We start from the raw sequence: 15997 nt of genomic DNA, 5'->3' as shown, positions 1-15997 counted from the left end.
GTCACTATTCTTAAGTTTTAAAGCATTAGATTGGTGTAATGCACGCGCTAGAGGGAGTTTCCATAAACCAGTCAATTCTTTGAAATTCCATGGAGGGAAGTGAACAAGTGCACTCTTCAGGAGAAACAAGATTGGGATGTAACCCAAAGCTACTTTGCCCCAAGGACTATCGTACAAACAACCCATCCATCCCACAATCCCCCAGGAACCAGCAACGACACCAGGAACCAGTAACGACACCAGGAACCAGCAACGACACCAGGAGAAAACAGTCTGACCAGTCTTTTATTGTCATCATAATATTCAAATTATATAACAGTACATAAAACACAAACAATAGCATTTTCTTCCAGTAGTGTACTTAAAGCTCGACAGTACCCTACACGTAAAAGAAAACAAAACAGTGTTATATTTAATAAGGACGGGAGTCTGCTTGGATCGGGGAGGCCATCAGTAAAATCAACTGGAGATCAGGGTCAGGTATTCACAAATGTGTCTCTGAGTCAGAGTGCTGATCTAGGATCAGTTTTGCCTTTCGGATCATAATGGATACTACTACAGGGACTGAACACAGGCCCAGACGCCTTCTGAGCAAAAAGTTATAATAATAGCATTTCTATTTAAAGCAGGCTTGTTAAAATGTTAGATGAATAAGGTTATACTCCACTCCCCTGGTCGGCAATAGACCCATACACGTAGATCTGTCAGGAAGGGAACATTGAATTATGAGTCTTATGAGGGCCAACACTATGCTGTTTTGGAGTTTCTTTGTTTTTTTTACAGCGGCATGTCAGTCTGTATATATGTAGTCGTGTTATGTATGGGCTAGTTTCCCCAGACACAGAAAGTCTCATGGAAATTCTCCATCCTAAAAGCTTCTTAGTCAGAGGCTTATTAATCTGTCAGGAAAACCAGAGCAAAATGTTGTGTATTACCAATCGTCTTGTGAATGAGCACAATCCCCCAGACACAACATCGCTAACCAGAGCAACCAACAGAAAACCAAATAGATTTGTCCCAAAACTCAAACACCGTTCCATATCTTCTTTCCATCAGTCATAAACATTAAAATGGTGAAACTTGGATAATGGATTAACTCGCTGTGGGAAACCTAACAGGCCCTCTGAATACAGCAAAACCATGAGAGCCAGTAAAGCCATTTTGGAATATTGGACCTCAGCCCAAGAGGCCCAAGTTGAATCCATGTAGCAACAAGATCAGGATGGCCGTACGAGGCTGAAGTCAGAAAGGTACTATAACCTGTAAAGCCCTATATGCTTTGTGTGAGATAAACATCACCAACACCCCTTGCCTTGCCACCCCCCCCCCCCCCCCCCCCCAACCCCAACCCGACAGACCAGTGCAGTTAAATTGAATAAATCAACAAAAACACTTCATATTTCACACAGAAACAGAAATATTAAGTGTCCAATTAGGCTGGTGCTTTTCAGCAGGTACAGACCCACACAGTACAGACCCACACACCTCTCACCCACACATCTCTCTCACCCACACCTCTCACCCACCCACACCTCTCACCCACCCACACCTCTCACCCACCCACACCTCTCACCCACCCACACCTCTCACCCACCCACAACTCTCACCCACTTTTTTGTAGGATGCACACACCTCTCACCCACACATCTCTCTCACCCACACACACACCTCTCACCCACCCCTCACCCACCCACCCCTCTCACACACTTTTTTGTAGGATGCACACATCTCTCGCACACAAATCAGGACAAACACGCTGCCTCATCTTTAAAAAATATTCGGAACTGTGTGCAACACTGACTGAAAGACTCCCTCCAAAGACCTGTCATTCCAACTCCTCTAGAACGACCAATGGTGCACCAGCTCTGCCAGTATAAGAACATTGGTCACGGAGGCACTTGCCTGAAATGGGTTGGAGTAAAATGCACTAAAGGGATTCTTTTTTAAATTTGTGGTTGATTTCAGTACTTCTACCTTCCTTGTTCTATTTGAAATGATAACTTGTTTACATAAATGGCAGGACGACATCATACGCTGGATATCTGCAATCAGAGCAGAAAACCATAAAAGCAGCCAATATTGTTAATATAATATGCCATTTAGCATATTGGCAAGACATTCCAAAAACAAAAGCAAGAATCCAAACCATCAGAGCTCTTCCACTATCCAGAAGCTGCCCTTTCAGGGGAAAGAGGGATGAATGGAGGGAGGAGTTGAAGGAATAAGGTCACTACAATCATTGTCATGTTGTGCTCTTGGTTTTTCCATCTTTCTTTTCCAGCTCCGTCGTTTCTCAGTTCGTCGTCCTAGCTCCCCGCCATCCTCGTTTCTCAGTTCGTCGTCCTAGCTCCCCGCCACCCTCGTTTCTCCGTTCGTCATCCTAGCTCCCCGCCACCCTCGTTTCTCCGTTCGTCATCCTAGCTCCCCGCCACCCTCGTTTCTCCGTTTGTCATCCTAGCTCCCCGCCACCCTCGTTTCTCAGCTCGTCGTCCTAGCTCCCGCCTCCCTCGTCCTCCTCCTTATCCTCCTGCTCCTCCATGTTCTTGCGTGCCATCCTCTCCCGCCGCTCTGCCAAGCGCTGGCACCGCGGGCACTCCTTGCCTGCCTGAAAACATTTGCTGTGGAAACACGCCTTGCACTCTGAAAGACAAAACACAAAAGAAAGATATCGGTGAAAAAACTAACTCACTGAAACACTATGTAAGCGATAGACACACAAAAATGGGTGGGGTCCCGTTTAAAAAGACATTGTCTTGTGGATGTGTAGAGGAAGAACGCCAGGACATATATGGACAACGTCCTTATTCAAAAGTTCCACCTCAACTCCCCTGTTGACCAACTAAGCAAACATGGGGGAGCGTTTGGCAAAGCTAATAACCGGTTTGATAACATTGCTAACAATGGGAAGAGGACTGAGGTGTTGTGATGTCACGGCAGAAGAGCCAATGATAGTCTCTGAAGTGAGGGGGAGGGGTGACAGAGAACTATAAAATAAGAGGTAAGGCTCGTGGCAAGGCAGAAGGTGGGACAGAGGAGTGGTAAAACACAGAAACTTGTCAAGAGTCAGTTCCCCACTCAAACCAGTTCAGACATGACTGCAATGAGAAGCCTATCCTCAATTGAGACACAGCTTCTAAAGCTCAGACTATGTGCCTGAACCATTTTCAGGAAACACCTTGTGTGGAAGCTTTCGAATGCAATACATTTTTAAACCGTATTTCTAATGAATATATTGTTCCCACGATAATGAAATGACAAAAGAAACTGAAATTCACAAAATGTGTTTATTTGACATTCAAACAGAGAAGTTGATGCTTAAATAATAAATGGCGGACAGCCAGTCACACGTCCAAAGAACAACCCGTTCTCTCACTCCAGTTGATTCTCCTCCATTACCCACACATCGAAATAGACCCATATCTCCATTCCTCACGCTTCACAATATAAACCTGTCTCTGTACTTCAATAACACACAAAGAACTACTTTCAAATACTAAATAACTTTTCAGACAAGGCAGACAGCAATAGCAACTCTTTTGAAAATTATGCCATGTCACATTTGAAATTGATGAACACAGCTGACAAAACACTGTAGTCTAAAACACTCAGTTAAAGACAATGTTATCTGGCATTACCTCTAACACACACATTCTGTACATCAGAAGGTGAGGCCAGTAGGACCTTTTGACCTTTCACAGCCATACTGAGTAGAAGCCAGAGCTCAGTGAGGCCCCAAGGAGAGGCCAGAGCTCAGTGAGGCCCCAAGGAGAGGCCAGAGCTCAGTGAGGCCCCAAGGAGAGGCCAGAGCTCAGTGAGGCCCCAAGGAGAGGCCAGAGCTCAGTGAGGCCCCAAGGAGAGGCCAGAGCTCAGTGAGGCACCAAGGAGAGGCCAGAGCTCAGTGAGGCCCCAAGGAGAGGCCAGAGCTCAGTGAGGCCCCAATGAGAGGCCAGAGCTCAGTGAGGCCCCAAGGAGAGGCCAGAGCTCAGTGAGACCCCAAGGAGAGGCCAGAGCTCAGTGAGGCACCAAAGAGAGGCCAGAGCCCAGTGAGGCACCAAGGAGAGGCCAGGAAACAAGATCAAACAACCGTGGCAGCCACAACCAAAGATGTCAGAACATCCTACAACTACCTTCCACCAGTAGTGCCACCCTGCACCATAAAAACCAGTCCAACCAACCACCAACACCATAGTGAAGAAAACTCAATCCACCACACACACAGAAACGCAAAGAATTCCACGCAAGAAGTGGTCAACATTGAAATTAACGAGGAAGTTTAAATTCTAGGCTGTGACTGCCAATGTGAATTGATACCCAGGTAAACAATATCCTAAGTTACATATTTCCATACCTATTCAACTCGGTCCACATGTGATTCCATTACAGCTAGTACAAGTCAATGTGCTACATTCTGCATCTCTCAATCATGTCTTTTGGAATTCAAGATATTTTCCTAATTCCAAATTGACTAGTAAGTCATAGGAGTTTGATTTGGAATACAGCAACTGATTTGGGATTGACTGTAACAAAAACTTTTCTGCTATTCTCATCCTTCCCAATACTCAGAGGGAATTTCTTTCTGTTTAGAAGGCATCTATGTTTTCCAAGGAGAGGGCAATGAAAAGCAGCTTTGCCTCCCCTCCCTTCATCCTCTATCTGACTTCTCTTCCTTTCGGTTTGGCTAGAGAGCCTTGGTCACCACCATCCATCTATTGCTCTGTTCCTCCCCCTCTACTTCTCTCCTCCTCTGCCGTCTCCACCGTCCTCTCACCCCGGTTCTTTTCTCTCTCCCCCCTACCGATTGTTATCCTCCTGGCTTTGCGTGTTTTGCAGGATCTCCAGTTAGATGGGGTCTCCTGCTCTTCCATTCTCTCTTTTTCATCACTCATCTTCCTCCCTTCTAACTTTCTGGTGTCTCTGGAGAAAACGTTGAGCAACCTAAGGCCCAAAACCGGAGGTTTCACTGTGAACCGTCCGTCCTTTCCTTCCACTACTACGCTGCTGTTACTCTCCTGTACTTCACTTTCTCCTTTTTCTGAACAATCTTTTTTAAAGAATTTCCCTTTACTGTCACACTTGTCTATTTCCTCCAACTCTCCTTTCTCCTTTTTCCTCTCTACTTCCCCTTTTGAGAACGCTTTCGCTAGCCTTCCAACCCCAGGGACTTTCCAGAGTCCTCTCCTCTCTTCCTTCTCTGTCCCATCCGCATCCCCCTGTTTCTCTTTCTCTCTTTCCCTGGATCCTTTGTCCTTGGAGAAAGTGTTGGTTAGTTTGCTGACACCGAGGGCCTTAAATAAATTGCCCTTCTCTTTCTTCACGTGTCCTTCTGCACCTCCCTCACTGTCTTCCCTGTCCTCCCTTTCTTTGTTCTCAACATCCTCAGTTTCAAACTTTCCTTCCGCCATTCCTTTCCCTGTCTGGGTTTCTCTTTCCCTCTCTCCTTCTATCGCCTCATCTTCCTCCTTTTCTTTACTCCAAAAGGCCTTGGCCAGAGTTCCATGTTGGAACGCTGTGAATAACCTCCTCGTCTCCCCTTCTGTTCTCCTCCTCTCCTTTCCTCTCTCTCCAGTCCATTTCTCCTCATCTTCCCTTGCCTCGCTCTCTTCCTCGCCTCCCTCTCCCTCTCTCTTGTCTTGGGACAGGGCCCTGGCCAGCCTGCGGAACTTCCAATTTCTCCAGGAGGGGGAGAGGAAGGGAGAGGGGGCCCGTGGGACAACCAGTCCTCCCACCAGCAGGGGGGGCTCACCTTCGCAGCACGTGCACTTGTTCAACTGGAAGGGGAAGATGATGTCTTTGTCGTTGCCGCAGAACTCACACACAAAGCCCTTGGCCTGACACAGCTGTGGGAGACAAAGACAAGGAAAGAGGGGAAATTGAGACATTGAGGGCAAGAGCCAAACACTGAGAATAAAACGTTTTCTTTTTTTACTTTGAAAATGTCATGTTAGAACACCCACAAGTCCACTGGAACACACAGCGCAAACAGTCATTTGACACAAACAGTACTAGAGCCATCTTATAGAATGACAACTTCAGAATGTTAGTTCACATTCACACTGGATTGGTGAAGACCAATCATGCTACTCATAAATATGTTATTGTATTTAACTGGGATAGAGTAGAAAGACAATTCAAAATGTACATCCCCATATCAAAATCAACAATGTATCTCTATTAGCGTATCTCAGAGTTAACTACAGTGACAACAGGAGTATCTGGTTTATGATAAGCATTCTTACCACACAGCCAGACACGTGCGCGGAACCCAATTTCAGAAGCTCTCGTAGCCGGGGGGCCAGCTCTCCGTTGCGCACAGCGTTGAGGTCGCTGAGGGAGAACAGGTGCAGGTCCTCAGTCAGGTGACCAGGGAGGCTGTCGAACTGGTCCAGCACGCTGTGGGGCCAAACGCAGGGACACATGTCAGGGGAACTCATACCAACAATACCATCCATAGCTGAAATACTTTACCTGCCAGTGCAGACAGTCATCTCAGAGGAGTAGCACAGGAATACTATGAGAAGACATGTCAATGGAATGGACCGTCTCATACCAATAATACCAGTTATTGCAGGACACGCACAACTACTTTAATAACTTTTTTAATTGGCAAGATAAACAGACTTAGGGATGACATGCCAGCAACAAACACTGACATGACACATCCAAGTATATCTGACCAAATTATGAAAGACAAGAATTGTACTTTTGAATTCCGTAAAGTCAGTGTGGAAGAGGTAAAACAAAGTATTGTTGTCTATCAACAACGACAAGCCACCGGGGTCTGACAATCTGGATGGAAAATTACTGAGGATAGAGGATGATATTGCTACTGCTATTTCACATATCTTCAATTTAAGCTTACTACAAAGTGTGTGCCCTCAGGCCTGGAGGGAAGCAAATGTCATTCCTGTATCTAAGAATAGTAAAGGCGGTAAATAGTTACCGGCTCAAATAACCAACCAATCAGCCTGTTACCAACCCTTAGTTGTGGAGTAGGGGTCTGAGGGCACACAGTGTGTTGTGAAATCTGTGAATGTATTGTAACGTTTTTAAAATGGTATAAACTGCCTTCATTTTGCTAGACCCCAGGAATGCTAATGGCGATCCATAATAAATACAAATACAACTTACTCTCTAGCTAGTCGGCAGGTCTTGAAGAGGTTTTTCATGTGGAATAGTTGGACCCTCAAAACCTGAAGAATATTAGGAAAATGTACTTAGTTCACAGAATGCATTTCAAACTCATAACCATAACGCATTTTCCTTCTAGTACAGGTGAGTTACAGTAAACTGTGGTAAAGTAACTAACCAAACCTAAAATAAGATAAGCATTAAACTAACCAGCATTAAACTAACCAGGTAAGTATAACAAAATCAAGTCCTCTCACCCGGACAGTCTCCAGGGCTTTGTTCTTCTTGTAGAGTCCACTGTTGATGTCGTTGGGGTTGAACAGGGGGTCTCCTGATATCTTGCCCAGCAGGTCCCGGGCAAAGTTGCTGACATAGTACTTGCTGAAGTCCCACTTCCTCAGCACACGGCCCGGCACCACCGCCTGGGCGTTCTCATGGCAACACTGGCAGAAGTAGCGGCCCAGGTACTCACAGTAGCGCATTCGCTTGATGTAGTCTGTCCGGTGGGGGGGTTAAGAGTTTCAATGTGAGTGAAGAAGGGGGGCGGGGGTTGACACAAAATGGCCACTGTGGGATAGGGATAACATGGGTGGTTGTGCTATGGCAGCGGGTATCTTCAATGTGGTTTGTACCTGGGTCTATGCGAGTACCGCAGCCTGCACAGCGGTAGTTTTGCTTGGCCACGACAATCTTCCTCCTGATAGAGAAAAAATGGGAGGGAGGCGGGTTAGTGAGAGACAGGCAGAAAGCAACAAAAAGACAGAACTAGAGACAAACTGACAGAGGCTGCGCGCGAGAGACGCAGAGGCTGCGCGCGAGAGACGCAGAGGCTGCGCGCGAGAGAGAAAGCGACAGCGCGAGAGAGAAAGCGACAGCGCGAGAGAGAAAGCGACAGCGAGAGAGAGAAAGCGACAGCGAGAGAGAGAAAGCGACAGCGAGAGAGAAAGCGACAGCGAGAGAGAAAGCGACAGCGAGAGAGAGAAAGCGACAGCGAGAGAGAGAAAGCGACAGCGAGAGAGAAAGCGACAGCGAGAGAGAAAGCGACAGCGAGAGAGAGAAAGCGACAGCGAGAGAGAGAAAGCGACAGCGAGAGAGAAAGCGACAGCGAGAGAGAAAGCGACAGCGAGAGAGAGAAAGCGACAGCGAGAGAGAGAAAGCGACAGCGAGAAAAAGGGGAAGGCAAACAGAATAGTGTGAAGTCAGGAACTAAGTTTGTGACCCGTGTGTGTGCGTGTTAAGGACTCACTTGTGCGCGGGGTGAATGTTGAAGATGATCTGGGGTCGCGGGGGGGCCCACTCCAGGTTCCCTCTCACTCGGATCCTCAGCTTGTAGATGTCAGCATGCTCCCCGTCGTCAGGAGAGATGGGCAGGGAGTCAGGGATGGGCAGGAGCTGAGGGGTAGCAGGATACAGCTCAGTTTGTGTGAGTCTATTTGTGTGTGTGTGTGTGTGTGTGTGTGTGTGTGTGTGTGTGTGTGTGTGTGTGTGTGTGTGTGTGTGTGTGTGTGTGTGTGTGTGTGTGTGTGTGTGTGTGTGTGTGTGTGTGTGTGTGTGTGTGTGTGTGTGTGTGTGTACCTTCTGTGGTGCGTCTTGCTCTGGGACCAGCCAGTCGAGCTCCGAGGCTGCAGGGAGCTGCATGCCCTCAAACTGCCTGAGCAGGCCCATGGCCACCGACTCAGCAGAGTTAGACTGGAGGAACGGCGGAGAACTGAGAGAGACAGATTGATGGTAGGAATAGAGAACAAGCGTACACCAAACAGTTTAATTTTAACAATAGCCACACTATCGCAAACAGTTTAATTTTAACTACCGCAAACAATAAAAGCATCTGCCTCTGATTTCAAAAGGTTGCAATTTCAAATCCAGCAATAGAAAGACAAACATTTTGACTATATTAGCCCACACACACAGCTACAAGGACGCACTTCCATACTCGGTTTAGGACCGCATATTGGAGCTGATCGAGACCCCAACTGATGTATAAAACAATCTTTCAATTATCTACAAGCACCATGAAACATGTAACACAATAAAATAATTTGTCTTGGTGAAAATCCGTTTTTAGGAGCAAACGTTTTCCATGTGGTTTCTTCCTTCACAAACTCTTGAATATTTGGTCAAATTATTAATTTTGTGTATGGTTTCCTAGAAAACAAGGGTGGCTCAACTTACCCCACTCTCCCCTACCAGGAGTCGGCAACCTTTTTCATGTGAAGTGGCAATTTATAATTTATCCTACCATTTCTACATGCCAGTTATGATTTTCATATTTGCATTACAACTAATTGTGCCCATAGATTATACACCTTTGGAGATCTTAGACAAGACTTATCCTATCAGAGGGCAAGTTGGTGCGTGCTCTTAAATTGTTTATACCTGTCAAATCCTCTCAAATCTCCACAAGTGCATATGGCAAAGGATCTAGAGGTCGATTTGGCATTGGGCCAACACCTTTGAGGCTAGAAGGGAGGAAGTCGTTCTTACATAGACTCTGATCTGAGGAAAGAGCGGCCACTGGATGTCACACCGCGCTTTATGTCTGCATCTGAGAGAGAGGAGAGAGGAGAGAGAGAAGAGAGAGAGAGAGAAAGAGAGAGAGAGAAAGAAAGAGAGATAAAGGAACCTCAACATAACAGCAGGACATATGCCCAGGCCGTGAGCAGAGCAACAGGCCCAACCCCTACTATTTCACCCACCCAAGCCACATCCTGCAACCTAAGAGGTATGTATCAGATGCCCAACATGCTCTGCTCACACCTACTGTGATGGTCCGGGGCATAAACCACACAAAAACAACACTAGACACTATGGAATACAAAGCTTTTACTATCTCATCCTGGAATATACAAGGTCTGAGGTCTAAAGAGCAGGAACTCAAGACTTCAAAGAAACTGAAAATACAGACATTGTCATCCTACAAGAAACATGGTATAAAGGAGACGGCCCCACTGGTTGCCCTCTAGGTTACAGAGAACTGGTAGTCCCCATCCACCAAACTACCAGGTGTGAAACAGGGAAGAGACTCAGGGGGAATGCTGATTTGGTATAGAGCAGACCTAACCTACTCCATTAAAATTAATCAAAACAGTAACATTTTACATCTGCCTAGACATGAATAAGGAAATTATCTCAGAAAAACAAACGCCATTGTAAATGCAACCTATATTTGTGTTGATTTATTTTCCCTTTTGTACTTTAACTATTTGCACATCATTACAACACTGTATATAGACAATTACATTTGACATGTTTTTATTCTTTTGGAACTTTTGTGAGTGTTAATGTTAACAGTGGGAAAAAAAAAAATTCACTTTTGTTTATTAATCTCATTACAAAACTTGCTTTGGCAATGTAAACATATGTTATCCCCATGCCATTAGAGCCTCATAAATTTTGAGAGTGAGAGAAAGAGAGAGAGATCGAGATTAGGCTCAGTGCTTTAAAAAGCACAACTATCAAACTAGCATCATCTGGGGGGGGGGGGGGGGCATCAAATTCAGACAATCCCAAAGAAAAATCACGGCCTTTATATGCCAAAGGACTGATCTATTAACCCGTTAGTTCGCTGCAAATTCAACAAGTGTCCTTTGTCTTATAAAAGCCTACCACGCCGCAGTATTTCTCACCAGTGCTGGAATTATCTTATCATTTATTGATAGCTACGCCCTTATAGAACACAGCTAATACGATTAGGTGGCAGTCATTTTGTTTGTAGTCCATTGTAAAGGCTCTTAACTCTAGTCTTGCACGTGTAATATCTGATGTTTATTTTAAAAAGGAGATATATGTAATATAGTTGCATTGTCATTTCAGAAAACGTCAATAGATCTACAGTAATAGCGCAATGATAGTGTTTCACAATACCCCCCCCCCCAAAAAAAATTGGGCCCACACAAAAAAATACTTTAGGTAATGAGGCAGATGATGTTGTTCCTTTCACCTTTTTATTTTAAATGAAGTTTATCGTAGTTCTCCAGAACAGTTGAGCCAGTCACGTGTTTGTTTGTATATAGCACAACGGGAGAAAGCGGGAGCTGGTGAGTTCAGCAGTGTATTTGGTTAATGAAACCTGGATTAGAGCCCAACCCTCCAAACCCATTGCTCCCTGGCCTCCTTAGCCCTTTCCTCCCCCCGCCAGACCAGATACCTGAGAAGAGGGAGGCGCGCGACAGGGAGAGGCCGCTCCTAGACGGCGTCATCAGGGACTGGCCCTCACAGCCATCTGAGAGACATAGATTACACTCAGCAACCAGCCCCACATATATACTATACACTACTACACACCACCACATATACACTATACACACCACCACATATACACACCACCACATATACACTACTACACACCACCACATATACACTACTACACACCACCACCACATATACACTACTACACACCACCACCACATATACACTACTACACACCACCACCACATATACACTACTACACACCACCACCACATATACACTACTACACACCACCACCACATATACACTACTACACACCACCACATATAGACTATAAACTACTACACACCACCACATATAGACTATAAACTACTACACACCACCACACGTACACTACTACACACCACCACATATACACTACTACACACCACCACACGTACACTACTACACACCACCACATATACACTACACACCACCACATATACACTACACACCACCACATATATACTATACACTACTACACACCACCACACGTACACTACTACACACCACCACACGTACAGTACTACACACCACCACACGTACACTACTACACACCACCACACGTACACTACTACACACCACCACACGTACACTACTACACACCACCACACGTACACTACTACACACCACCACACGTACACTACTACACGTACACTACTACACACCACACGTACACTACTACTACACACCACATATATACTATACACTACTACAAACCACTACATATATACTATACACTACTACACCACCACATATAGACTATACACTACTACAAACCACTACATATATACTATACACTACTACAAACCACTACATATATATACACTATACACTACTACATATAGACTATACACTACTACATATAGACTATACACTACTACATATAGACTATACACTACTACATATAGACTATACACTACTACAAACCACTACATATATACTATACACCACCACATATATACTACTACACACCACCACATGTATACTATACACTACTACACACCACCACATTTATACATAACTACACACCACCACATATATACTATATATTACTACTCACCACCACATATAGACTATATACTACTACACACCACCACATAGACTATACACTACTACACACCAGCACATATATACACTACTACTCACCACCACATATAGACTATATACTACTACACACCACCACATATAGACTATACACTACTACACACCACCACATGTATACTACTACACACCACCACATATATACTATACACTACTACACACCACCACATATATACTATACACAACTACACACCACCACATATATACTACTACACACCACCACATGTATACTATACACTACTACATATAGACTATACACTACTACAAACCACCACATATAGACTATACACTACTACACACCACCACATAAATACATAACTACACACCAGCACATATATACTATATATTACTACTCACCACCACATATAGACTATACACTACTACACACCAGCACATATATACACTACTACTCACCACCACATATAGACTATATACTACTACACACCACCACATAGACTATACACTACTACACACCACCACATGTATACTACTACACACCACCACATATATACTATACACAACACCACATAGACTATACACAACTACACACCACCACATATAGACTATACACAACTACACACCACCACATATATACTATACACAACTACACACCACCACATATATACTACATACTACTACACACCACCACATGTATACTATACACTACTACACACCACCACATATATACTATATACTACTACACACCACCACATATATACTATACACAACTACACACCACCACATATATACTATACACAACTACACACCACCACATATATACTATACACTACTACACACCACATATATACTATACACTACTACACACCACATATATACTATACACTACTACACACCACATATATACTATACACTACTACACACCACCACATGTATACTACTACACACCACCACATATATACTATACACAACTACACACCACCACATATAGACTATACACAACTACACACCACCACATATAGACTATACACAACTACACACCACCACATATATACTATATACTACTACACACCACCACATATATACTATACACTACTACACACCACCACATGTATACTACTACACACCACCACATATAGACTATACACTACTACACACCACCACATGTATACTACTACACATCACCACATATAGACTATACACAACTACACACCACCACATGTATACTACTACACACCACCACATATATACTATACACTACTACACACCACCACATGTATACTACTACACACCACCACATATAGACTATACACTACTACACACCACCACATATAGACTATACACTACTACACACCACCACATATATACTACATACTACTACACACCACCACATGTATACTACACACCACCACATGTATACTACATACTACTACACACCACCACATATATATACTACATACTACTACACACCACCACATGTATACTACTATACACTACTACATATAGACTATACACTACTACACACCACCACATATATACTATACACTACTACAAACCACTACATATATACTATACACTACTACACACCACCACATTTGGGGCGGCAGCGTAGCCTAGTGGTTAGAGCGTTGGACTAGTAACCGGAAGGTTGCAAGTTCAAATCCCCGAGCTGACAAGGTACAAATCTGTCGTTCTGCCCCTGAACAGGCAGTTAACCCACTGTTCCTAGGCCGTCATTGAAAATAAGAATTTGTTCTTAACTGACTTGCCTAGTTAAATAAAGGTTAAAAAAAAAAAAAAAAAACATATAGACTATACACTACTACACACCACCACATATATACTATATACTACTACACACCACCAGCCCCACATATACACTACCGTTCAAGTTTGGGGTCACTTAGAAATGTCCTTGTTTGAAAAGAAAAGCCTGTGTAGATATTCCAAATCTGTTTCTTTTTTAATCATCCGTTTCCAGTTACAATAGTCATTTATAACATTAACAATGTCTACACTGTGTTTCTGATCAATTTTGTGTTATTTTAATGGACAATTTTGTTTAGCTTTTCTTTAAAAAAAAAAAGGAAATTTCAGTGACGCAAACTTTTGAATGATAGTGTATTTTAATAGCACACACACCACTACCTATATACTACTACACACCCCCACATATACCCTATAACCTACTACATACCCCCACATATATACTATATCCTATACACTACCCACAAGGTAGTACTTTCTATACCCCTCACACAGATAAAGGACATGGGAACACACACTAAAGCCCACCCAACCATGCCGATAGTCAGCACAGCAATGTTAGGTAAAACGTGTATTAAAATGTTAGCCCACAAACCCAATAGTTAAGACTGGTATCTTAGCAGCTGGATCCACAGAACTTAACACATCCTCTACTCTTTTTATTCAAATAAGTCTGTGCATGTAGGTTAAAAACACCCACCCCTTTTCGGGGAAGCCACAGTTTTGACTACCAGTTTGTGCCAATTAACCTTACATGAACCTGCCTTCAATGCTTTTATATGCTCTTATCATTGATAATAAAAGATTTATAACTTTTACAAAACACACACACACCAATCTATCTTTCCCTAACAGTCCAGAGAGCAATGTTAACGACTGCCAGTAAAAATGTGACAGGGCGATGAGGTCGTGAATGATATGAGACACAGGGCGATGAGGTCGTGAATGATATGAGACACAGGGCGATGAGGTCTTGAATGATATGAGATAGTAACAGAAATGCATGCATTTAATGTCTTCCCCTCCCTCGCTCTACCTTTCAGCTCGCACTCCTCCACCTCCTCGGCCGAGCCAGAGTTGGACAGGTGAAAGGAATCCTGGGAGCTCCTGCGGGAGCATCCACTGTCTGTTGAATGGAACACTGAAAGGCGGGGGGAAAGAGAGCCAGATGGTTAAAACAAATACCAGCAAAATGATGACATGGGGACTAAGCCCAAAATGGAGGAGTTGTATGGGTGCCAGAATATGTGAGCGAAGATGAGCAGTTGGAAATCCCGGTGCTTACGCACAGCTCCAACCGCTCCGCTAAAAAACGCTCCGTGCTCACTGAGGAGAATTTTTATTTTTTTAAATAACTGCTGCTCCAAATTCACTCCATTCACTAAAAATCACAATTTAACCAACACCCGTCTATTTTTGTGACTACCTGAACCTATCATTTCATTTGATAAGTATTGAAACCAAACGATATGGATTTGAATGAAAAGTATTTGAATAAGCCTAAGAAGGAAAGAAAATGAATTTCAGCTATATTATTTCAAGGCTATAGCCTAGAAAGAAATACAATGTGAAGTATTTGCGAGTGCCACACAATAGGCTGTTAGGGACATAAAGTGCTCAGCATTTAAACAACATTTCATTGTATTAAATCAGTCTATACATTAGTCCATACATTTTGCGTGTACAGCGCATTTGGAAAGTATACAGACCCCTTGACTTTTTCCACATTTTGTGACGTTACAGCCTTATTCGAAAATGGATTCAATAGTTTTTTCCCCCTCATCAATTTACATACAATACCGCATTATGACAA

General features: G+C 43.7%; 1 protein-coding gene across 2 annotated transcripts in view; it reads right to left on the bottom strand.

Moving 5' to 3' along the window:
* Nucleotides 1–1662: 1662 nt before the first annotated feature.
* Nucleotides 1663–15997, bottom strand: part of LOC129867477 (run domain Beclin-1-interacting and cysteine-rich domain-containing protein-like) — a 52986-nt gene continuing 38651 nt past the window's right edge. Inside the window, exons 12-21 of one of the 2 annotated variants that reach the window (XM_055940914.1) lie at nt 15221–15325; nt 9613–9673; nt 8704–8836; nt 8375–8520; nt 7761–7825; nt 7386–7624; nt 7129–7190; nt 6237–6390; nt 5744–5837; nt 1663–2640 (exon numbers count right to left, since the gene is read on the bottom strand). In XM_055940914.1, the coding sequence (XP_055796889.1) occupies nt 2492–2640; nt 5744–5837; nt 6237–6390; nt 7129–7190; nt 7386–7624; nt 7761–7825; nt 8375–8520; nt 8704–8836; nt 9613–9673; nt 15221–15325 (1208 nt within the window). In that variant the 3' untranslated portion in view covers nt 1663–2491. The remainder of the gene's footprint in view (nt 2641–5743; nt 5838–6236; nt 6391–7128; nt 7191–7385; nt 7625–7760; nt 7826–8374; nt 8521–8703; nt 8837–9612; nt 9674–15220; nt 15326–15997) is intronic. The other variant, XM_055940915.1, reaches the window with a different exon arrangement.

The sequence above is a fragment of the Salvelinus fontinalis genome, chromosome 12 (genome assembly GCF_029448725.1).
Source record: "Salvelinus fontinalis isolate EN_2023a chromosome 12, ASM2944872v1, whole genome shotgun sequence".
In the NCBI taxonomy this organism is placed as follows: domain Eukaryota; kingdom Metazoa; phylum Chordata; class Actinopteri; order Salmoniformes; family Salmonidae; genus Salvelinus; species Salvelinus fontinalis.
The sequence above is the reverse complement of the archived record's forward strand: the minus strand, read 5'-3'. Positions and strand labels throughout refer to the sequence as shown.